The sequence below is a fragment of the Tremella mesenterica genome, assembly GCF_000271645.1.
Source record: "Tremella mesenterica DSM 1558 unplaced genomic scaffold TREMEscaffold_1, whole genome shotgun sequence".
NCBI classification, from domain to species: Eukaryota; Fungi; Basidiomycota; class Tremellomycetes; order Tremellales; family Tremellaceae; genus Tremella; species Tremella mesenterica.
In genome coordinates, this window is record NW_006711225.1 from 2,668,147 (window position 1) to 2,690,323 (window position 22,177).

General features: G+C 48.2%; 7 protein-coding genes across 7 annotated transcripts in view; 2 read left to right on the forward strand and 5 right to left on the reverse strand.

Annotated features, from left to right (window-relative positions):
- Positions 1–2,595: 2,595 nt before the first annotated feature.
- On the reverse strand, positions 2,596–4,995 carry TREMEDRAFT_58831 (uncharacterized protein; the record flags this gene model as incomplete). The annotated part of the gene is made up of 5 exons (XM_007001358.1): positions 2,596–3,919; positions 3,970–4,366; positions 4,456–4,593; positions 4,657–4,869; positions 4,923–4,995. 5 exons carry the CDS (start codon positions 4,993–4,995, stop codon positions 2,596–2,598), a joined length of 2,145 nt encoding a protein of 714 aa, XP_007001420.1.
- A 2,953-nt stretch (positions 4,996–7,948) lies between these two features.
- Positions 7,949–9,883, forward strand: TREMEDRAFT_25705 (uncharacterized protein; the record flags this gene model as incomplete). Its single annotated transcript, XM_007000599.1, has 6 exons — positions 7,949–8,039; positions 8,094–8,264; positions 8,349–8,428; positions 8,527–8,846; positions 9,043–9,337; positions 9,623–9,883. The coding sequence occupies 6 exons, from the start codon at positions 7,949–7,951 to the stop codon at positions 9,881–9,883; spliced, it is 1,218 nt and encodes a 405-aa protein (XP_007000661.1).
- A 419-nt stretch (positions 9,884–10,302) lies between these two features.
- TREMEDRAFT_58833 (uncharacterized protein) lies at positions 10,303–13,892 on the reverse strand (the record flags this gene model as incomplete). The annotated part of the gene is made up of 7 exons (XM_007001359.1): positions 10,303–12,019; positions 12,075–12,774; positions 12,886–12,922; positions 12,992–13,424; positions 13,461–13,526; positions 13,591–13,637; positions 13,689–13,892. 7 exons carry the CDS (start codon positions 13,890–13,892, stop codon positions 10,303–10,305), a joined length of 3,204 nt encoding a protein of 1,067 aa, XP_007001421.1.
- A 403-nt stretch (positions 13,893–14,295) lies between these two features.
- On the reverse strand, positions 14,296–16,010 carry TREMEDRAFT_58834 (uncharacterized protein; the record flags this gene model as incomplete). The annotated part of the gene is made up of 4 exons (XM_007001360.1): positions 14,296–14,551; positions 15,029–15,185; positions 15,236–15,691; positions 15,983–16,010. 4 exons carry the CDS (start codon positions 16,008–16,010, stop codon positions 14,296–14,298), a joined length of 897 nt encoding a protein of 298 aa, XP_007001422.1.
- Positions 16,011–16,435: 425 nt separating this feature from the next.
- On the reverse strand, positions 16,436–19,066 carry TREMEDRAFT_58835 (uncharacterized protein; the record flags this gene model as incomplete). Its single annotated transcript, XM_007001361.1, has 11 exons — positions 16,436–16,537; positions 16,583–16,826; positions 16,868–16,961; positions 17,006–17,486; positions 17,533–17,711; positions 17,754–18,030; positions 18,085–18,274; positions 18,319–18,484; positions 18,534–18,746; positions 18,777–18,885; positions 18,926–19,066. The coding sequence occupies 11 exons, from the start codon at positions 19,064–19,066 to the stop codon at positions 16,436–16,438; spliced, it is 2,196 nt and encodes a 731-aa protein (XP_007001423.1).
- A 145-nt stretch (positions 19,067–19,211) lies between these two features.
- On the reverse strand, positions 19,212–20,796 carry TREMEDRAFT_58836 (uncharacterized protein; the record flags this gene model as incomplete). The annotated part of the gene is made up of 7 exons (XM_007001362.1): positions 19,212–19,617; positions 19,661–19,843; positions 19,893–19,965; positions 20,013–20,290; positions 20,338–20,520; positions 20,562–20,661; positions 20,721–20,796. The coding sequence occupies 7 exons, from the start codon at positions 20,794–20,796 to the stop codon at positions 19,212–19,214; spliced, it is 1,299 nt and encodes a 432-aa protein (XP_007001424.1).
- Positions 20,797–21,634: 838 nt separating this feature from the next.
- TREMEDRAFT_58837 (uncharacterized protein) overlaps positions 21,635–22,177 on the forward strand; it is a gene marked incomplete at both ends in the record, with an annotated part of 1,207 nt that continues 664 nt past the window's right edge. The window contains one exon of the mRNA XM_007001363.1: positions 21,635–22,036. Coding sequence (XP_007001425.1) covers positions 21,635–22,036 — 402 coding nt within the window. The remainder of the gene's footprint in view (positions 22,037–22,177) is intronic.

A 22,177-nucleotide genomic window follows, 5' to 3' on the forward strand; every position in this document is an offset into this window, starting at 1 on the left:
GAGAGCTACTAGGGAATGAGTCGTGGTCTACATTGACGATATCCTCCATTTATGGGAATACCGCTGGAGGAATTACGAGGAACTACGGCGAAGGTCTTGAGGTACTGCGGAAGGCGAGCCTGTACGTGAAAGCTAGTAAGTGCGAGTTCGAAAGAGATTCGGTGGTGTTTCTGGGTTTTGTGGTATCCTCTAAAGGTGTATCGGTGAACCCAGAATACATTGATGCCATCACTTCCTTCCCACGTCCTAAGAATCTACGAGAGTCAAGGGGATTCATTGGAGTTGTAAGCTACTACAGGCGCTTTGTCCCCAACTTCTCGAAGATTGCTAGACCTATCAATGACTTGACAAGGAAGGAGGTACCATTTGTATGGGGAGTCGAACAGGAGTCAGCCTTCAAAGAGTTGAAGGCTAGGATGTGTACTGCGCCGGTGTTAGCCCATTTTGACCCTACATTGAAGACGATATTACAGACAGATGCGTCGTTCTTCGGCTGGGGGTTCATAATTTCGCAGATCAACACGGCTGGTCAAGAACACCCGGTAGCTATTGAGTCTGGTGCTTTCAACACAGCTCAACTGAATTATACGGTAGGAGAAAAGGAGTTCCTCGCTGTAGTGGAGGGTTTCAGAAGAAGGAGACACTTATTATTGCAGGTGGAAACCACAGTACTTACCGACCATCTAAACCTTACCTACTGGATGGAACCGAAACAACTCAGTCCTCGGCAAGGTAGGTGGGTAGAGGAGCTAGCTAACTTCAGGTTTAAAATGGTTTATCGGCCAGGAACCCAGGCAAGTCTTCCAGATGGATTATCTAGACGGGCGGACTATCATTCCGGGAAAGGAAGTACCATGGTACAAGAGAGCAACCTTATCCAAGGTCTGCCGAAGTTCGACGAAGTTGACGCCACCACGTCGGAGTTGCGTCACCTCCTTCGAGCATTGCAAGGGACAAGGGAGGTAAAGGAAAATGATCTTGTGGACCCTATGGATCTAGTACTTGGAGTTCAGGAGGACGAAGACATAGAAGGGGTCAGAGAAGAATTATTAGGAGTCGTTTGCGCTGAGTGTTCTCATCCTACGTGTAACGATAACGTGCAGGAACCAGGATCAATCACCGAACTACGCCGTAGTTCGCGGTCTCCTCTAATCCTTCGTGGGGGGTGGAACTCAAGAGGTTTCCTCACATTCGACGATCGCATTTATGTGCCGAACTACGCCGATGCTCGGCTGAAGATCATGAAAATGCGACATGACTCGGCCTTAGCTGGTCACCCAGGTTCAGCGAAGACCCTTGAGCTAGTTCTAAGGGACTATGTCTGGATTGGAGTAAGGAAGGATGTTGAGGACTACATCGCTGGATGCGCGGTATGTCAGAGGGCAAAGACTAACAGACAGAAACCCCATGGAGAGCTTAAACCACTGGAGGTAGCTACGAAACCTTGGTCTAGCATCTCGATGGATTTTATCGAGGAGCTGCCAAATTCCCATGGATATAACTCCATCCTGGTAGTGGTGGATCGGTTGACCAAATGGGCCATTTTTATCCCGACTACGACGAAGTTAACCGCAGCCGGCCTATCAGAGTTGATATTGGACTATGTGGTGGCCCAGCATGGGTTGCCAGAGAATATAGTATCGGACAGGGGATCGAAGTTTACCTCCAAGTTCTGGAAGAATTTGACCGATAGTCTCGGAATAAGACTACATCTCTCTACTGCATATCATCCACAGACTGACGGACAGACCGAACGAACCAACCAGTCTTTGGAACTGTATCTTCGAATCTTCACCTCCTATCAGCAGAACGACTGGTCAAAGCTACTCGCTCGAGCTAGCTTTGCTTACAACAACACCCAGCACTCTGCGATAAACAAAACCCCATTCTATGCGAACTATGGATATCACCCTCGTTGGGCTGAAGAGATAAAGGCTAGCGAGGTCGAAGTGCCCGCTGCTACGGTGGTGGTAAAAGACTTGACTGAAATACACAAAGATTGTATCGAAGGAATTGAGAAAGCTAATGAGAAGTACGCCGAAGGATACAATAGGAAACACCGGACTACGCCGAACTTCGCGGAAGGAGACCTAGTGATGCTGTCGTTAGAGAATATTAAGACGAAGAGACCAATGAAGAAGTTAGATGTTAAGCAAAGTGGGCCGTACAAGGTAGTACGGCAGGTAGGTTCTCATGCTTGTAAATTGGAATTACCAGGAACGATGGCTGGTATCCATGATGTATTCCATGTCTCCTTGCTCCGTCCTTATCACCCTCCAATATTTCCTGGTCAGCAAGCTGAGCCACCTGGGCCAGTAGAAGTAGACAATGTGGGAGAGTCTTGGGAGGTAAAGGATATTGTGGACTCTAGAGTAAATAAGAGGTCAGGAAAGTTAGAGTACTTGGTGGAGTGGTTAGGTTACGAAGGAACAGACGATTCAGTATCATGGGAACCAGTGGAGAACGTCGATGGAGCTGATGACATATTGGCGAAGTTCCACGAACTTCACCCTACTAAGCCGAAAGAAGGGCGACTGCGAAGGACTAGGAGATAGAACGTACTGCATACAACATAGGATTACAGCTACGTACCGCTCACTTGTCCTTACTCTTACCCTTACCTTTTCCTTTTCCTTTCTCCTTCGATCTACTCGGTCCCGCGGGATTAGTGTGGAGGCTACCGATGACCGAAGGTAGATCGAGAGTCTCAGACGGGAACGCAGTAGAGAGAGAAGCATTCCATGCCCGATTCATAGCCCCAAAGAAGTCACCGAAGTCCTGGACATCTCGAGCAGCTTGCATGCTCGGAGTCCTCCACAGAGAACGTATGGTCCGTAGACACTCGAAGGGAAGACTGAGGAGGTCTAGAGCAGTCTGGGCGGAAGCTGGGACACGGGAACTACTACGGCGACCTAACCAGTCAAGGGACGGTGGTGGCTCATACGCCATAGGAGTGACTAGGAAGGGGGTGTCGAACAGTCTTCGGCGAACATCGGCTATCTCAGTAAGGCTTCGGCGAGAGACGTCCGCTAACCTTGTCCTTGCTTCGTCGTCCAGAGCCCCAGTGTTGACTACATCTACTAACGCCGCAGTAAGATTGTTTAAAGCGTTAGCTTGACGAGAAGAGAAGTCAAGCAGGAGAGATGTATCATTTCGGGCAGCCTCAAGCTGAGTAGTGAGACCGAGGACGAGAGAACGATAAGTGGCGAATTCCTTTTCGTCCTCAGGAATACGGACGTCCAGGGAGATACGAGGGTGGACGAGGGACAACCGGGGAGCAGAGGGACCAGCACGCTGAGTATCTTCACCTTCCACATCACCATCATTGAAGGCAACCTCCTTCTCTTTAGATTTCCCTTTTGATTTCTTTAAAGAAGACTTCGGTGTCTTCTGGGGAGCAGAGGGAGGGGTGACGGGAGGGGCCGCCGAAGTGGCCGGAGGAACAGAAGGACGCCGACTTCGGGTGCTGTGAGCCGGGGGAGAAGCTACCACTGGAGAGGACGGACGTGGCGCCGAAGGACGAGAGGCCGAAGAACGAGAGGCCGAAGGACGGGAGACCGAAGGAGCAGAGGCCGAAGGACGGCGAGAAGACGAAGGAGGAACAGCCGAGAGACGTGATGGGCCGGCCACAGGAGCGAAGGGCGACGGCGACGGAGGCGACGGGCGGAGGTCCGGCGAAGTACGGCGAACCGACCGGAGAGACGAAGGAGGTACCCGCGAGCGGGGGACAGACGCTGGAGTCTGAGGAGGGGGGAAGGGAGAAGCGTCGAAGGGACGGGGCGGGATGTCCCGGGCAGAGGAAACGGGACAGAAGGAGCAGGGGCCAGACGTGCATGAAGCACAACGGAGGGCCTTGTTGTGTGGCCTGACTGCCTTGAGGCAGGGCCAGTTTGGACGATTATACGTGATAATCTCACGTCTACTAATTAGCAGGAGTAACTTCGGCGTAGTACGAATAGGTGGACTCACCGGCAACGATCACACGCTTCGTCAACACCAAGCGCGATCCAACGACCAGGCTCGGACTTCATCTTCTCCCACAAGTACTCTTCTTCCCGCAGTGATCTCTTCACCCGTTTGGGCGAAGGCTCCCCTCTGGGAGAAGGGGGGGGAGCAGCGACGGGGGCGGCGGGAGCAGGACCGGCGGCGGGAGCAGGACCGGCGGCGGCAGCAGGAGCGATGGCGGCGGCAGGGCGGGCGGCGGCAGCAGCGGCAGCAGCGGCGGCAGCGGCGATGGCGTTGGGGGGGGGGAGAACCCCGGAAGAGGAAGAAGAAGAGGAAGAAGAAGAAGAGGAAGAAGAAGAAGAGGAGAGGGAACGGCGTCGTTTCTGGCCCACAATTTGAGCAGGGGGAGGGGCAGGAGCGGCTGCGAGTTAGCAATGTCTTGGAGAGCTAAAGAACAGATAAACAAGGCCAAGTTCGGCGAAGGTGTGAGAGGTTGGACGAAGAACTCACGCTCAGGACTATCTACGTTGTTGTCCTCTACACTAACCGCCACCATATCATCATCCGAGTGTTCCTCTAACTCGGTTTCACCCTCCGACACGATTCTATCATCCTCATCACTATAATCACCCCCTTTTCCTTCGAAGTCTGACTGATCGTCCGACTCCGAACCACTGAGCGACTCCTGGTCGGAGGAGGACGGAGACTCACCAGGACGAAAGGCGGGCGTCCTGCGGCGAGGGCTGGCGGCAGGAGGGGAAGCAGAGCGAGAACCAGGAGGAGGAGAAGCAGAGGGAGAACCAGCGGGAGGACCGGCGGGAGGAGAAGCGGAGCGAGGAGGCGGGACATCGCCAGACGGCTCCCCCAAAGAAAGGGTGCCGAGGCCGAGGGAGGAGACTTGGCGAGATCTGTCGCCGAAGGAAACTGAACATCAGCCAAGTCCGGCGAAGTAAGGTAAGTGTCGAGGAATAACTCACGAGCAGACGACACCATACCACCAAAGTTCCTCATGGCGGCGAAAGGGTTAGATGTAGGAGTAGAAGGGGCCATGACGTTAAGATATTTAAATGAGAATAAAACTCGAGGCGATGATTCAAGGTAACAAATCTGTTTTCTAGGTAAGAGAGATAGAAAGTTTTGAAAGCAGATGGGAAAAAGAGAGAAGGTCGACGAACTGCTCAGTATTTAGTATAATCAAACCTAACCCCTCGTCGTCAACATGCAGCAAACTTCGCGTTTCATCAACAAAAGGCAGCGCAGGGACGATCAAAATTCCCACGCTATAGTGTCTCATCTCAATATAAGCGAGGGTTACTTCGACAAACAACGGTGTTGTTCGGCTGCCATTCAGGAAGCGTGTCTCACCTACAAAAGACACAGGGCTTCTTACGGCAAACCTCGACGAAGTTAGGGGAGTCTCATTGTCGGGTTCTGGAGTGAAAGGAGGCCCAACTACGAAGTGCGGCGCAAAGAGCAGAAGAGTGGAGGATGGTCATGGGGAGGGAGAGAATGGGGTACTACGCTGCTAAGTTCTCTTGCCACGACAGAGGTGTAATCGCTCACGAGGACGTTCGCGGCTAAAGAAGGGGGCGACTGTCACGAACTACGTCGTGACACCTCGATTACTCCACCAACAATGACCCTCCTTTGGCCATCAAAACCCCATCACGCCTTAACCTCTTTACTCTACACGTAACTCAGGACTTCTGACACCAAGTACGGCGAAGTTAGACGGGGTTAGGCTAAGTAGGGACAATGGGAGCAGAAGTACGGCGATGTTAGGCGGGGTTAGGCTAAGTAGGGACAATGGGAGCAGAAGTGCGGCGATGTTAGGCGGAGTTAGGCTAAGTAGGGACAATGGGAGCAGAAGTGCGGCGATGTTAGGCGGAGTTAGGCTAAGTAGGGACAATGGGAGCAGAAGTGCGGCGATGTTAGGCGGAGTTAGTCGAAGGAGGAAGAGGATGGCCGAGGGCTCGGGGAAGTTGGACGAAGTGCGTTGAAGTACGTCAAAGCGCGAGAGGGTTGGATGAACGTCTAGGAGGAGTGGATAATATTAGCTGAGAAGATCGCTGAAGTTCTTCAGCGATCCTTGATTGTTGTCAGTAGTAAAAGACAGATAGAGATAGCTATAAATCAAGATACATCGCCATCAGTAGATCAAAACCCTAGTTAGAGTAACTACGCCGAAGTACGCCGTAGTTACACCCCTTTCGACGTCTGCGCCCTCCTGGTTGGGTGAGACATCGACTCAGAGCGTGAAGTTAGCCGAGGTTCGTCGACCGTCGGTCTATTAAGAAGTAGTTGTTCGACGGCCGTGACATTATCTTTCAGGGAATGAATGTGGGAGAGGACTGGATGTCGGAACTATCAGAGGAAGAAAAGTATTGGGTCACAGTGTCAGAAAAGGGATGGACTTCGCAAGAAATAGGACTTAGATGGCTGGAGGATGTTTTTCATCCAGAAACACAAGCCAGGCCGGGTCAAAGACGACGACTACTCATCTTAGATGGACATTCAAGCCATGTCAACTATGACTTTATCACCCGATGTGATTCCCTTCGGATTGACCTCCTCATTCTTCCACCACATTCGACTCACTGTCTTCAACCTCTTGACATTGGTCTCTTCTCACCTCTTTCCACCCACTATACAACCATCATTACCGAACGCTTCCAGATTGCTGAGGGTCGACTCTTCATGAACAAACCACGCTTCTTCAGTAGTTTCATTGAAGCATGGAAAAAGACCATTCATGATGGGATCAATATCAAGAAAGCATATCAGAAAGCTGGAATTGCTCCGAGAGACCGGCAAGTGGTCATGAATCGAGTCTTTACCTTACCAGCACCCCTCCAATTACCTACTACGCCTGTCACCCCATGTCCTAATCATGTTCTAGAACCTCCAAGCTCGCCATTGGGTCCTGGTGGTTCTCAACGGCTTGTCAAGAGGGTACGCAGTAATCAGAAGAATCCAACACATGCGGTATGCAAGATGAACAAGAGGATCGTCTCTCTTGAAGCAGAGAATGCTCTCCTCAAGAAAAGCAACTCAGATCTTCGAGGTAGCCTACAAATGGCCAATAAAAAGCGAGCTTTCAAGCCAATTGTACCCGGACACCAAGCAAAACATGCAAAATGGATAGGATCCGAGGAGGTGCGTGCAGCTAAGGAGGCAAGAGAGGCTGAAGCAGCCCGGGAAGAAGCAGAAAAGCAGGACAAGCAGGCTAGGAAGGAAGCCAGAGCACTGGCCAAAGCTGATAAGGAAGCTGAGCAAGCTAGGAAGAGGGCTGAGAGAGAAGAGAAGAGACGGGGACAGGAGAGGGTGGAAGGGATGACAATCCATCAACTTGAAGATCTGGCCCGGATGGCTGTATCTCAGGCTACTTCCATTGCAGGGCCTTCTAACCTGGGATAACAGTAGGTCTAATACCTATGTATGATGTGGCCACCAGCAAAAATCGTAAGTCATATGCATAGAGTGTGGAAGTGAGCTCAAATCAGATTACCCCTATGTGGAGGAAGGGATTCCCTTTCTCATCTCAGATCTCAGCTCTCATCACATCGTTCAATGCATGCATCATGTCATATGATCTCTGGACCACTAGGAGCAGAATGGATGTTGTGGGCAAAGAAGCAAAATTCAGATGCTTGTGGTAGAGCTTGTAGAAGTTGCAGGTACAAAGGATGTATAAGGTGGTCAAAATGAGATAACCGGCCGAGGTGTACACGTACCCTTAGCGCGCTGATAGCCGATGAAGCCACCTTATCATAAGTAACCTTAAGGTACCTGTACTTCATCCCCCCCTTTTTTTTTCTTATCGACTCATGATCGCGTCTTTTGCCCGGGTGTTTCAAAAATGTCACTTCGCATCATTCCTCGGTTCGTTCGACCTTGCTTCTTTTGTACCTCGAACTTCTCTTCTCCCTCTTATCCACCTTCAAACCTCGCCACATTGTCTTTCTTTCGATCTACGGGAAGAAGACAGAGAACACACACCAAAATGACCGTTCCCCGTCAAGCAGACGTCACGGCCGGAGTGAGCGGTCAGGCAAATGTCGACATGCTCACCAGCGTGTCTCGTAACTTTATCAGTGAGTCGAACCGATGCGAAGGGTGGTAGAAGTAGTAGTCATGTTAATGTACAGGTGATACTTGTACGATCCCCACAGATGGACAAATGCTAGCTGCTCTTGGAGCTACCAGGGGAGATGACGTTTATCAAGAGGATGAATCGACACAAGCTTTAGAAGCTAGAATAGCTAAGCTTGCAGGGAAAGAAGCAGCTTTATTCGCGATGAGTGGTACAATGACTAATCGTGAGTTCTAACCCTACAACTTTATCAACTTTATGTTACTCAGTCTGAAGATGCTTTAGGTGTGAACATGTGGCTGATTGAAAGAATTATCCATACGAGCTCATCTCACATCACCACCTCATTCCGTTATCACAGATTATCGTGCTCATGTGCATAAAATGGAGGTGAGTCAAGTCTCCATCTTTTCCATCCATCCACTCCACAACTTCTCTACATCATATGAGAACAACAAGTAGATCCGTCAGACACGCGCTGATCTCAGGCGGGTGGAATCGCAATGTTCTGTCAAGCTACCACAGATACCGTCGTACCTTCCAATGGCATACACATAACAGCTGAAGATATCGAACCCCACCTTCAACTCGGGAATAACATTCATTATCGACCCACCAAGTTGTTATGTTTAGAAAATACCTTGAGCGGGATGATCTTCCCTCAAGACGAGGTGATTAAGATTAGTCAGTTGGCAAAGAAACATGGGTTGAAGTTACATTTAGACGGAGCGAGAATATGGAACGTGGCTGCTGTGGAGTTGGAATCCAGAGGACTTGATGCGAGGAAAGAGGAGGATTTGCAAGTTGTGTAAGTCCAACTTCTAACCCGTCTTCTTCCAAGCTCCTACCCTCTGTTTCCTCTTGTGTCCGCAAGAAATCTTCTTGATTGTAGCATGTCACTCATTGATCGTTATGATGCCAAAGATACAAATTCTCTTCACTCATGGTACATAAAGAAGCACGACAAACACATCAGTCAACTAACAGCGCAAGCTCATATACAGACTTACCGACTTACTCAACCCATTCGACTCCGCTTCTTTATGTCTGAGCAAAGGTATAGGTGCACCGATCGGATCCGCCATTGTGGGAAGTCAAGAATTCATCGAAAGAGCTAGATGGTTTCGTAAAGCTTTTGGTGGTGGGGTACGTCAAACTGGACCTATGGCAGCAGCTGCGGATCATGCTCTCACTTATCATTTCCCAAGATTATCTACGACTCATGCTTTAGCTCGGAAATTAGCAGAAGGTTTGAAGGGTTTGGGAATCACAATCGTCGCTCCTGTTGATACCAACATGGTGAGTTTGGTTGTTCTCATTTTACTTCTTCTCAATCTCATCTCTCCCTCTCCCTCGCCTTTCTTTCTCCCTTCTTCTCTTCCTTCTTTTCTTTCTCTCTCCTGTCTCCACCCTCGTTCTCTGAAATCCTCCTGTCTCCACTCTCGTTCTCTGAAATCCTCCTGTCTCTTATGACAAACTCATGTCACTCATGATTTCCAAATTGGTGATCATCGTCTCACTACCACTCACCACCTCTTAGGGATACAAGGCAGGAAGAAAATCAACGAATATCTAATCATCCAGGTCTTCTTCGACCCCACTTCCATCGGACTCAATATGACCGACATTATAAACCGTCTCGAATCACTACCTCAACCCATAAGGATCAGAGGCGAGAGATGCGTCATTCATCATCAAACATCACCACAAGCGGTGGAAGAATTTATCGATACTGTCGCACGGATGAAATCGGAGTCATCAGTTGAAGTAGTTGTACAGAATGTTAATTTATCTAGGAAAGTGGGTGAGAAACAAGTTAAGAAAGATTATCGATTGCCTTATTAGATGTATCATTGTTTGGAGAGAAGGTTGGAGATCTAATTTCATATGTCATATTGTTGCTGTATCACACGCTTTACGTTTTTGACGGATATTCCTAGTTTGTTCATTGAGGATAGCAGTTTCAAAACAATATACAGGCCTTCAAAAAGTCTCTGGGACTGGTTCTTATTGGGATGGAAAAAGAAGTGATTGCACTTCAGATACATTCCAATGATGAGATAAAGATAATTCACATCCCTTCGTTTTAAATATCGTCCATTGAGGGATTTCACAACACCATCACAATTACCCTTGACATTTCCTAGCATCACCATTTTCTGCCTTTTCACCATACTCTGAACCCAAATGAGTGTTGGACATATTAACACTGTGACACTATGACATTGATCCACTTGACCATTTCATCTCCTTCAATGACCATGTCAAAGTCTATAATATCCCAACGGATCCATCTTGACCATACTCTCTCCATCTGACAACATATCAGAACTTTGACCTTCAACACCTGGTATAGTAGCAGAAGCACTATCATCCGAATTCCTATCAATCCCCATTTCATCCTTACCGCCTTCCATAGTCATCCTCTTTTCACCCAACCAAGAACGACCGTTCTTCTCAAACATGACAATTTCATCATTGAAATTATTACTTGCTTGCGATCCGAGAGGAAAAGTCATATCATCTGATATGGTAGATTTTGCTTGATCGGATGATTGGAATCTTGTCAAATTATCAGTTTTAACAGCTTTGACTCTGATAGGTAATTCCACTTCCATCCGTGTAGATTGAACATGTCCCATATGATTCCTTTCAACGTTGACTGACGGGATATGATTAAAGTGATTGAGTGATGACGATGAAGGTTTTTTGATAGATCGTTCCCCTGAGACTGACGATAAACGTGCTCTTTTCAAAGGTCTGTTTTCTGGTGATTTATCCGAATATGACGAATCCGAATATGATTCTGAATCATCTTCTTCAGATGATCCTCTGACCATTTTAGATTTTTGATGTCCGATTTCAACTTGAAGAGTCTTTGACGAAGACGCTTTACTAGGTCCATCGGATGATGCGAGACTAGAACGTGCATTCAGTCGAGCAGATGCTAATTGACGTTTACCCGTACCTATTGGTCTACCTCTACTTCTTTTTGTCCCCAAGACTTTTGGTGGTGCCCATAACCCTGGTCGTGCTGTAGTGGGTATGAAAATCTTTTGTTTTTCTTTAGACCCGGAGTTTAATGTCGGTAAGGGGTTCATACTTGATTTAGAAGAAGAGGTAAGGGGAGGAATAGGACGATTATTGGGTGAAGGAGTTGGTCCATACTCTTCATCTTCTGATGATTGTTCATCTATATCGGATGAAGGGTTTTTGAGAGATAGACGCTTGGCTTTTTTGCGAGGTCGGACTTCTTTCGTTGATATCAAGTTCACCATCTCATTGGAAACATGTCGAGGTGGTGATTGTTGGATTTGTAAAACCTCCTGAGTCACCACATTGGTCATCGTCACACTCGAAGTCGAAGCTTCCATCGGGGCAGGAGAAGAGTTTGTATTGACCCTTGTATTCAACCTTTCTTGAGCTTCCAGAGCTTCGACAGCTTCTCGTTCCGTTGGTCTATAAATCTTTCCTCTTCTCGTTCCTGTGGTCAAAGCATTTCTCTCTTCCATCTTCTTCCGCATTTCATCCTCTGAAACATACTCGTAGCTGTTCCATATACCCGATCCTCGTACTTTATTCTTCTCTCGATTCCGTTTCGCTTCTTCTTTCGCCAACCTGGCCGCTTCCTTAGCTTCCGCTTGCGCTTTAGCGTTGGCTTCTCTTGTCTCTTGAGCCACCCAATTCGCCATACGTTGTTGTTCCAACATGTCATCGTCTTCTGCCCATTTACGATAGAATCGATCTGCCAAACGTTCTTCCTTGGTAAGATCCGGACCCAGAGGTTCTTCGAAAAGAGGGATTTCAGATTCAGGTTCGAGATCTTTCTTCTTTGGTCTTTCAAGAGATGGTAAGGGTACGGAAGAAATACGTCGTGGTATGTGACCGTGAGGGATGAGGTGAGCGGGAGGGTAATCTTGTATGTCCGCAGGTTTATGAGCGGGCCATGGAAGTCCGAATATCAACGCGTGACGAACGCATCTGAAAACAAAGTCAACTACAGAGATTTACATCTGTGAGGAAGAATTCAACTCACCTGGAACAATGATCAAAATATTGTTTGTTATACCACACCCTCTCGTCCAAAGGTTTGCAACATGTCACACATCGTGGGAAATCATCCGGATATTCAGACATCGCACGAGCCGTCGGTTGGACTTCCGGCGTTACAGGTCGGGGTCTCCTTGGGGGTCTCGCAAAGAAGCCAGGTAACATCTTACTGACTGCTGCTCGGATCGATGGACGTCTCCGAACTTCGCCAGGTGATTTACGACCTTCAGAAGGGGTGCATTCCCCTTCCACAGATAGTCGGGGAGTGTGGTTTATGGGTGTTGATTGCGCCTTTGACGTTGTGCCATCTTCAGGATAGGTCATAGACGCTTCTACGGATTTCGAAGAGATGGAAGAAATGTTATCTGCTAGAGCGAGAGCGAGAAGATCATCTTCACTTTCGGCATCACGACCGAAGATAACCGATTCGGAGACTTGTTCTGAATCACAACGACTGGTTACACGTTTGCTGAGATTCGATGATCTCTGACTGGAAGGACCTGCCGAGTCTACACGTTCACGAGTGACTGAACGGGAAAGAGAACTTTCCTTTATGGTAAAGCCGCCTTTGCCAGCGATCTCGCAAGTCAAGCAAAGACTATCAGATGTTAATTTGGAAGACGACATGAGCCAACTGATGAAGAACCCACCATTCTCTGTTATTCTTGCCAAAATAGTCATCTCCGCTAATGATGTCAGTGAGACCCTTCAAAGGAGAGGGAAATGGACTCGCTAAAAGGTGGTGAGCTCATCTCCTATTTGTACAGGTTGAATAGTTCGGAATGTTACATGATGACCTTGTCGTAGTAATTCCACATTCGGAGAACAGTCATGCTATTATGTTCAGCGACGATAATCTTGATTGACAATTTGTAGTCGCTGAAGAGATTGGCTGGCACGTACATTTATAAATCGCGCAGGGCCCAAAAACAGTTGAAAACAATTCTTCAACCCAGACCAAACAATGCTGAAATCTCTACGACGAGTCCTATCAGATCTTCTTTGACGACGGGGAATTTCATTTTGCATCTTGGCCTTTCCTTGAAACTTTCGTGACGCTTCCCGTTCTTGAGAATCTGCTTCGTCGTCTGAACCCGCCTCTTCTTCTGCAGCGGCACGTAAAGCGAATTCGTCTCCCAGATCAAGCTCTTGTCGCCATTCGTCTGGTAAAGGAACGACGGAACCTTGTAATTCTGAAACGACTGTTCCCACGGCCAGAGGTCGGGTAGCGAATACGGCCAATTCGGTATGACCAGTGACGGCAGAGTATCTTGATGTGGTATGGATATCTATACGTGAATTTGGCTGAAGAGGGAGTAAGTAACGTCGGAGATGTCTACTGTCAGAACATGCTTTGTACATTATGACTCACTGAACGAATCGTTCTCTTTGCGAATCCGTTTCTTTCGCTTCGAGATGATTTCGGATTAAGTGAAATCTTAAAGTCAGTCGTTAAGTCGTCTTCCTGGTCTTCATGACTGGTATGCTGTTCGTAGACTCACTCTTGTAAACGAGACATGGCTGCTGAAGTGTTACCCGACACTACCGTCTATCATGTCAGCCTTGGAAGAGATCCAACGTTGGCGCCACAACGACTCACCTCTTTGATGATACTCATGACTTCCTCCGTCTTGAACGGTAGTCCAACGAATTTTACCTGTTGAGGATGTACTCCAAGTTTGGTATTTGGTAAACAGCCCAGTTGATCGACAAGCACCCAGGAAAGTAGATCGTCATCCTCGCTGAGATCCTCTGCGGGATGAGGTAGAGGCCGAGGTGTTTCGACCTGCACACGACGGGACATGTTGGTCTGAAGACTGTCTATCCTTTGTTATTGGGTACCTTACTTATGGCACGCGTCAGAGAAAGAGTGGGAAACGGATAGGAAGGGTTAATTGACAGGGAGAGTGACAACGTTTTGACGGTTGTGAGGTGAGGTTGAGGGGTGGGAGGGGTAAAGGGGGGAATGAGGGAATGGGAGGGTATGTATGGGCCGGTATTACTTAGGATGGTTGTAGGATGTGACGAAAGTGAGTGAACGCGATACGGTGGCCGGGAAGTCTCAGGTTACCTTCGCTCACCCACCGATCACTGATCTCTATCCATCCATCCCCTTCATCCACCAATACACTGTACACTGACGTACTGCAACACACCTTCTTTCATTGAATGGTGATCAGTGTGCATACTTTCATGACCTACAAAGCCTATTCCATATCTTCGAATACCACTTGATGAAAATGACGATACTCAGCCATGCGAGCTTGAGTGTTCTTGTCTGTCCAACAAGTAAAAACCACCTGCCGCCTGGGTGTTACCTCTACACTTCTTTCACCCCCTATGTCTCCTCCATTACTTGCTGCCCCGACCGTTGAGGTTCCAACTGCTACACTTCCCCCACTCCCTGCACTTTCTGCGCTCTCTGTTGTTCCAACCACTGAGGTTCCAGCTGCTACGCTTCCCCTGCTCCCCACGCTTTCCCCCCCTTTACTCCCTTCGCTCCCTACGCTTCCCCTGCTCCCTACGCTTCCCCCTCTCCCTACGTTTCCCCTGCTCCCTACGCTTTTCCCCCCTTTGCTCCCTACGCTTTTTCCCCCTTCGCTCCCTACGCTTCCCCTGCTCCCTACGCTTTTTCCCCCTTTGCTCCCTACGCTTTTCCCCCCTTTGCTCCCTACGCTTCCCCTGCTCCCTAAGCTTTCCCTCCCTTCGCTCATTACGCTTTCCCCCCCTTCGCTCCCTACGCTTTCCCCCCCTTCGCTCCCTACGCTTTTTCCCCCTTCGCTCCCTACGCTTTTCCCCCCTTCGCTCCCTACGCTTTTTCCCCCTTCACTCCCTACGCTTTTCCCCCCTTCGCTCCCTACGCTTTTCCCCCCTTCGCTTCCCCCGCTCCCTACGCTTCCTTCGCTCCCTGTCGTTCCAACCGCTAACATCCCGACTGACGCTGAGGTATCGAGCGGTACTGGTTCCAATTTATGAAGATAACGGTGTGCCAAGAAGCCGACAACATCCCCTGGGTGTATGAGGATGGTACATCCGAGTTCGGGTAGGTGAAGCAGTGCAGGAGATGTGAGGACTGATATGATTGTATAGTGGTTGCCTAATTCTTAGTCATGACCATTATTGAAGATATCTGCGGACTGGGCTCACCATAGTCCTTAGCATCTACATGCCATTCCGTTCCCTCTCCCCATGATACTGCCAGCATCATACCCATCCCCCCAAGTCTGACTGCTGTTGCTTGAGAGTGAGTACTGTCAAGACTTTCAGCTGTTTTCCGGAAACTAGATGGAGTCGGAGTTGAAGTTGTCTTGAACTTCTCCTTCAAGTCCTTCAAATAATTGTGAACACGCCAGTGATTATGAGCCATTGAAATTGCGACCTTCTTATCAAGACGATGAAGCATTGTTCTTGGCTTGTCACCAAAGATTCCATCAAACGCTTTCAGGAGTTCAAGTACCTCGCTCTGAGATCCCTTCTGTCGAGAGTCGGCCGAGACGACACTGTGTTTGGCATACCTACACCACACACCAAACCACCACTGATGGAATCCGGCACCTCTAGAAGCTATTGTGTGTGATCTAAGGCCAACATCCCATACCTTTCCTACCAATGTGTAGAGAGTTTCTTGCTGATCTTTTGAGATCACACCACGCAGTCGGAATGCCGCATAGCAGGGTAGCGAGCTAGACAAGGTCTGAGATTGATACTCTGGGTTTGGGATGAGGAGATGACTTGAACGTGATAAAATGGATCGCTTTTGGTAGAATAGAGAGATAAAAAGATCAACAGAAAGCCCAACAGGAGAGAGAATGGAGGGATAATGAAGAGTGTGCCGGAATTGAGTTGGGGGTGGGAAGGGGAGAAGACCATCCTCCAGTCGATTCTGGTGCTGACGATAAGCTTTGTTACGGTTTCTAGTCATATTGAGGTATACCAACGAGGAGCGCAATGAAGAGGTGAAGTCAACAGTGTCTCTGTCTCAGGGTTGCCGGTCAAATATTTGTAAGCTGTGTAAGACATCAAATTTTTTAGTACGACTTTTTGGGGAACAGCGCAAGCAGGGTTATTATATCCAAGGCCCCTGACATTTTGGCACTTCGAATGTGGCACTTCAAGTGTGGCACTTTGCCAATTTGAACCTAACATCAGTCCCGTCAGTGTTCCCGTCAGTGTTCCCTGTTCCCTGTTGTCCCTGTTATCGTGCAATTTATGCAATGAATTCCAAATTCAAGCACATGCATTCATTGCTTTTTCGATTGAGAGGTTCACTGCCAGCTTTTTGTCTGTCTAGCATCAGCAGGCTATCGTGCAAGTAAATACGGGACATACCATAACACGGGACAGACTTCAGATGCCCGACTCATCTCCCACAAGTTCATCATCCACCTCTGCACCTTCACCTGGCTCTTGCACCATATTGCTTGACTCATTTTCCGTACCTTGTGATGTCTATATACTATCAGTCACTGATAACACTTGAAGTGGAACACTCACCGCATTGTTAGTACTTGCAGAGCTCTGGGCCTTGACTTTTGCTTCATGATCCTTCTCCGCTTGTTGGAACCACCATGGCATAGCACGTCGAGGGACAAATTTCAGAGGTCGAGGAAAGGATTTTTGATGGCCTTTTGCTGTCACCAATCCAAGCTGTTTGCAGGCGTCCCCGCACACATGTGCATTCATGAAGCTGTTGAGCATCCCAGCACCTCCATCTCCCATGCTTGAATCACCCCTAGCACTTCCAATTAGTTACAATTGACTGTAGGCAGGTGTGCTCACGTATGAGTGACCAGATCAAACAGATGAAATTGTCCACAATCTACAGATCCATGTCTCTGTTTCTGGGACGCAGCCGCAGGTGGTGTAAGGAACCCTAGCCGCCATCAGCATTCTGGTTTCAAATAATAAAATCCTCACCTTGAATATCAGCAATGACTACCATTGCTGCCTCTCGTGCCTCCACGGTCTTGGCACCATAGACAGATCGATGGAAGACAAAATGTGTGAAGGCATGCATGAAGCGATACAACCTTTGATGCTCGAGTTTGATTTCGTCTTCATCTGGAGGAATGAACTCATCAGTGTTGTTGATCTTGATATAGCTTCCCGCACGACGAAGATCAGGCTCCACCATGAAAGTTTCTCCACTGTTTTCTCCAGAGATCAGCTTGATGAAGAAGCATGGTGTGTATATGAGCGTTGGTAGGTCCAATTCTTGATAGGTCTCTTGGAGGAGTTCATTAAATGCCTCAAGGTATGAGGCCAAGAGGATGGCCTTCTTGCATTCCATTTCAAGGAGTTTTTGATTGATTGATTTCGACATCATTGCAAGTGACCATACTTTCTTATCAAATCGGAAGTGCTTCTTAGCCACAAGGTCAATATCATTATGTCGGAACTGCACATCATCAGTCACTCTCCTAAGGTCAAACAATGTCACCAACCTCAAATGCCTGTTTGTGACTGCCATAATCAAAGGGCTTGTTGGCAAGTAATCCAGTCTCAGGAGCACTCTGAACCGCAAACAAAGTTCCATCATCCCTATGTTGGAAGACAGTCTTGATGTACTGTATAGACTCGAAGATAGAGCCATGTGACTGGGAGATAGAATTGGCCATACGGCCTGGGGTCATCAACTACTTGCCATGATCAATGAACAACTCACTTAGGGTACCATTATTCTGTAATGCTGCTGTTGACACTCGGAACCCGGCAAACAGATTACTGATTGGTGCCAAATTTTGTCCGGTAGCTATGGTCTTGGTTCTTCCTGTTGTCATTGAGATACTCGAATGGTTGCTGGTATTGGTCAAGGATCTGACATAAGGGGCAGAAGCTGCACGCCGAGAAAGACGAGAAGCAGATGTGACTGATTGGTGTGAACTATGAGATAGGTGTTCATGGACCGCTTGTTGTGTGGGCTCTGGAACTTTGTATGTGTTCTGCAAGGTTAATGCTCTGTAACTCCACTTTTGAAACACAAGATTAAAACTTACTTTCTCATCTATGGTCAAAAGCAAGAATATTCGAATAAAACCAGTCTGCTCTGTATCCTTCTTCACAAGGTAAAGTCGATTTACCTTGCAATATGTTGTGTAAAATTCATGCAAGCTGAGGGGAAGCAAATCCTCGGGAAGAGTAATTGGCTCATTCTTTTGATTGGGTAGTGCTGGACGGGGATTGCATCTGTCGGTCAATGCACACACCCATGACTCTTGAGCAGCACTCACTGATCATAAGTAAGTCCGGTCTCCTCTTCCCCTTTTCCCTGTTCCCACATTGCTTGGCCTAGTTCCAGTGCCTTCCCCAAATTTACTTTGAGGGTCTCTTTCCAATTGCCCACAAATAGGGAATCAAAGACGGCTGGATTCCATTCTTGTGCTTTCCCGTCGTGGACTGTATGTCATTGAAGTCTACAAGGGAAGGATACCATAGGAGTACCCACTTATCAGAATTCGTACTTGCATGGCTGGACCCTTCGAGTTCAAGCCTGCTTTCAAAGCTGTTTTTCTTTGAGCACGCTCATCAAGTACCCACGTACCAGATGCCATCCCTTGCTGAGGCATGGGAACACTCTGCCTGAAAGCAGCTCCCTGTAGTCCAGCATGAGCAGCTTGACGGTTTGCTCCCAGAGATTCTGCATTATCCACATGGTCAGCTGAGTTATCCCACTACATAAACAACTTACTGTCACGCCTGCACTTATCACAGAGTTCCAGATTTGCTTTTTCTTCCAGTGGTGCATTCAGAAAGCACTGTGTACCAAATATCCCACAGGTCAAGCACTGAGGACGAGACTGACAGGTTCAGCAGTAATTAAACTACTTTTGTACTCACCTCATAGTAGGTAATATCCTTCTTGTCCGAATCCTTGGGGTTGGTGCTGACCTGCTCAATCTTTCGACATTTTGGGCAGGTCTCAAGCTGGAGACAATCTTTCACAAAAGACTTATGACAATCACGACAGGTGTAGGGCATTGTTTCAAGCCTTTCAGTGTTCGTTTGATATTATGCTTTATGTAAGTATACTTGAAAGTGGAATGTAATTGAGTGAGAAGTAAACTGCAAACTTTGCATCTCATTGGTGGGTTTATGTTCATCGGAGTTTGCATATGTGGCAGATTCAAGTGGTTTGAATCTCCAGCCATAGCTGGTGCAACGGTTCACGTGCACCAACTTCCACCTCCCTGAAGAGAAACCAAGCAGCTTCCCAATTAGTTGGAGGATATACAAGTCCTGACCGTTCTACAATACCCATGCAGATATTGTGGACCTCCTCAGACACCCATGCCAGTTGGGCTCGAGCTCTGACCTGGGCCTGGAAATCTTCAATGACACTGATTTCAGGGAAGTTCTGTAAGCAGTTTCTCCCTCCCCATCGTGTTGGGTTGAAGTATATCTCATTCCGTGATGCACCAGAAGGATTTGCCTTCTCCTTTTGATATTGCACGGGATAAGAGTTGAAGACTTTAGCAAAATCGTCTAGGCACTGCTGGACTACCGGTGGAACAATCCAATTGACCAGTGTCCTGTTGTCTATCAGTAATTTGCAAGAAGGAAGTTGAAACTCACTGATGCACCGGATCACCGTCATGAATCAGACCAGAACCATAGGCTGAGTGAAGAGCAGCCTTGACTTGATCAACCACATTCTCACGAACATTTCGCCAAGATCGTTCAATGGTAATATTGTGAGTGCTCTTTAGCAACTTGTATGGAAACACGTCTTCAAGTGAGATGGATGAGTATGTCGTTCTAAGCTGTCAGGTCTGTGTTGTCATATGAACATAATTGAGAGACGTACCGAAATGCTATTTGTGTGGCAATCACCTCTCCAATCTCTGAACCACGATCACTTGCAATTTGTAAGGGAAATCCTGCTGTGAGTGAGGAGGTCAATGACCTGAGATCAAAAGCAACGTACCTGCAGCCTTCAAGACGGTATTGACGAAGATGCAATGCACATCTTCACTCCTTCGATTGGATGGCATTGCTTGGAGAGCCAGAAGGCGTCCTGAGTACACATCCCTGATTCCATAAATCCCAATCCCATATGATGACAGCTTGTCATGGCCATCAATAGACCATTGTTCGTTTGGACCAACAGAGATGATGGGAAAACGAGGAACTTTCTTGTGGCCCGGACGTCGTGACTGTAGACCCTCCGGGGCATATTCTTTCATTGCTTTATAAACAAGGTCACTATTTTGTTACAGCTAACCTTTAAGAGACATAGATGATTGACCTACCGGGGAATGAGGAATCCTCGAAGTGCCAGGCGATGTTTCATTGCTCGTTTGCCAATAACCTGATTGAGATCCTCCTCCAGCTCTTCCTGCATCACCTGAGCAACATCCTGAGTTGACAGGGTGCTTTTGCGAGAAGTACCAAGCCCAAAGAACTTGGTGGCACGGAAGAAGCTTGCTCGTGACCTAGAATCAGCACTGGAACCAGAGACTGAGTGGAGAAGTACCCAAAATTGCTGCCATGCTCCTGTCTCAGTCGTTCATTTATTGCCTGCCAACTTGTCATTCCTTCAGAATAATACTTCTCCATAGCACTGCGGAGATCCTCTGAGTATTCAGCTGGTAGACATTAGTCTCCCAAGTTACTTTCAACATGTGTCACTCACGTGAAGCTAGCTTGCCGTTCTTGCCAGTAGGGTTTGGAATGCGGACCTGATCGAGTAGAGGAAGAAGAGTAATCATGTTCCCTGGGAAGGATTCATCAAGCTCGTCGCTTGTTTCATCAGGAAGTAGAGGTGTCACGAACTACGTCGCGACACCTCGATTACTCCACCAACAATGACCCTCCTTTGGCCATCAAAACCCCATCACGCCTTAACCTCTTTACTCTACACGTAACTCAGGACTTCTGACACCAAGTACGGCGAGGTTAGACGCAATGACCCTCCTTTGGCCATCAAAACCCCATCACGCCTTAACCTCTTTACTCTACACGTAACTCAGGACTTCTGACACCAAGTACGGCGATGTTAGGCGGAGTTAGTCTAAGTAGGGACAATGGGAGCAGAAGTACGGCGAAGTTAGACGGAGGTAGGCTAAGTAGGGACAATGGGAGCAGAAGTGCGGCGATGTTAGGCGGAGTTAGTCGAAGGAGGAAGAGGATGGCCGAGGGCTCGGGGAAGTTGGACGAAGTGCGTTGAAGTACGTCAAAGCGCGAGAGGGTTGGATGAACGTCTAGGAGGAGTAGATAATATTAGCTGAGAAGATCGCTGAAGTTCTTCAGCGATCCTTGATTGTTGTCAGTAGTAAAAGACAAATAGAGATAGCTATAAATCGAGATACATCGCCATCAATAGAACAAAGCCTTAGTTAGAGTAACTACGCCGAAGTACGCCGTAGTTACACTCCTTTCGACGTCTGCGCCCTCCTGGTTGGGTGAGACATCGACTCAGAAGCGTGAAGTTAGCCGAGGTTCGTCGACCGTCGGTCTATAAGGAAGAAGTTGCTCGACGGCCGTGACAGTATCAAGGATCGCTCTTACCGACGACCCGTGCGAACCTTGGAGAAGTACAAAGATAATATGGAACCAGAAAGAAGAATTACACGAGGGATGAGTAGGGATGGAGACAGGATGGAGGAGAACGAGAGGAGAGCATTGGAGGAGCTTAGCAGAGCAATGGGGCAGGACCTTGGAGTGGAGGATAGTGTGGGGGGATCAATTCAAGGAGATGAGTTCGTTCCACCGGTGCCTTCTAACCCTCCTTCTCCTCCGTCTAATGCTCTCCCACCTGCGGGATCCCCACTTGGATCAGACCAAACCCCACGCCCAAGAGAAAACACTGGAAGTACGGCGAACTTGGGAGAAGAAGGAACACAAGGAGTGGTGTTGGCCTTGATGCAGATGGTGGCGAATATGAACAAAGACATGATGGAGGAGAGAAGGCGTAGGGAGGAATGGGAACAGAGAAGAGAAAGGGATACAGTGGGCGGGATTGCAGAAGGGATATCAGAAGGAGTGAGGTACGCCATGGGACGGCAAACTTCGGCGACCCCAAGCGTAGTGGGCGAACAACGGAAGGGGATAAAGCTACCTAACCCAGACCTCTGGAGAGGAGATCGGAAC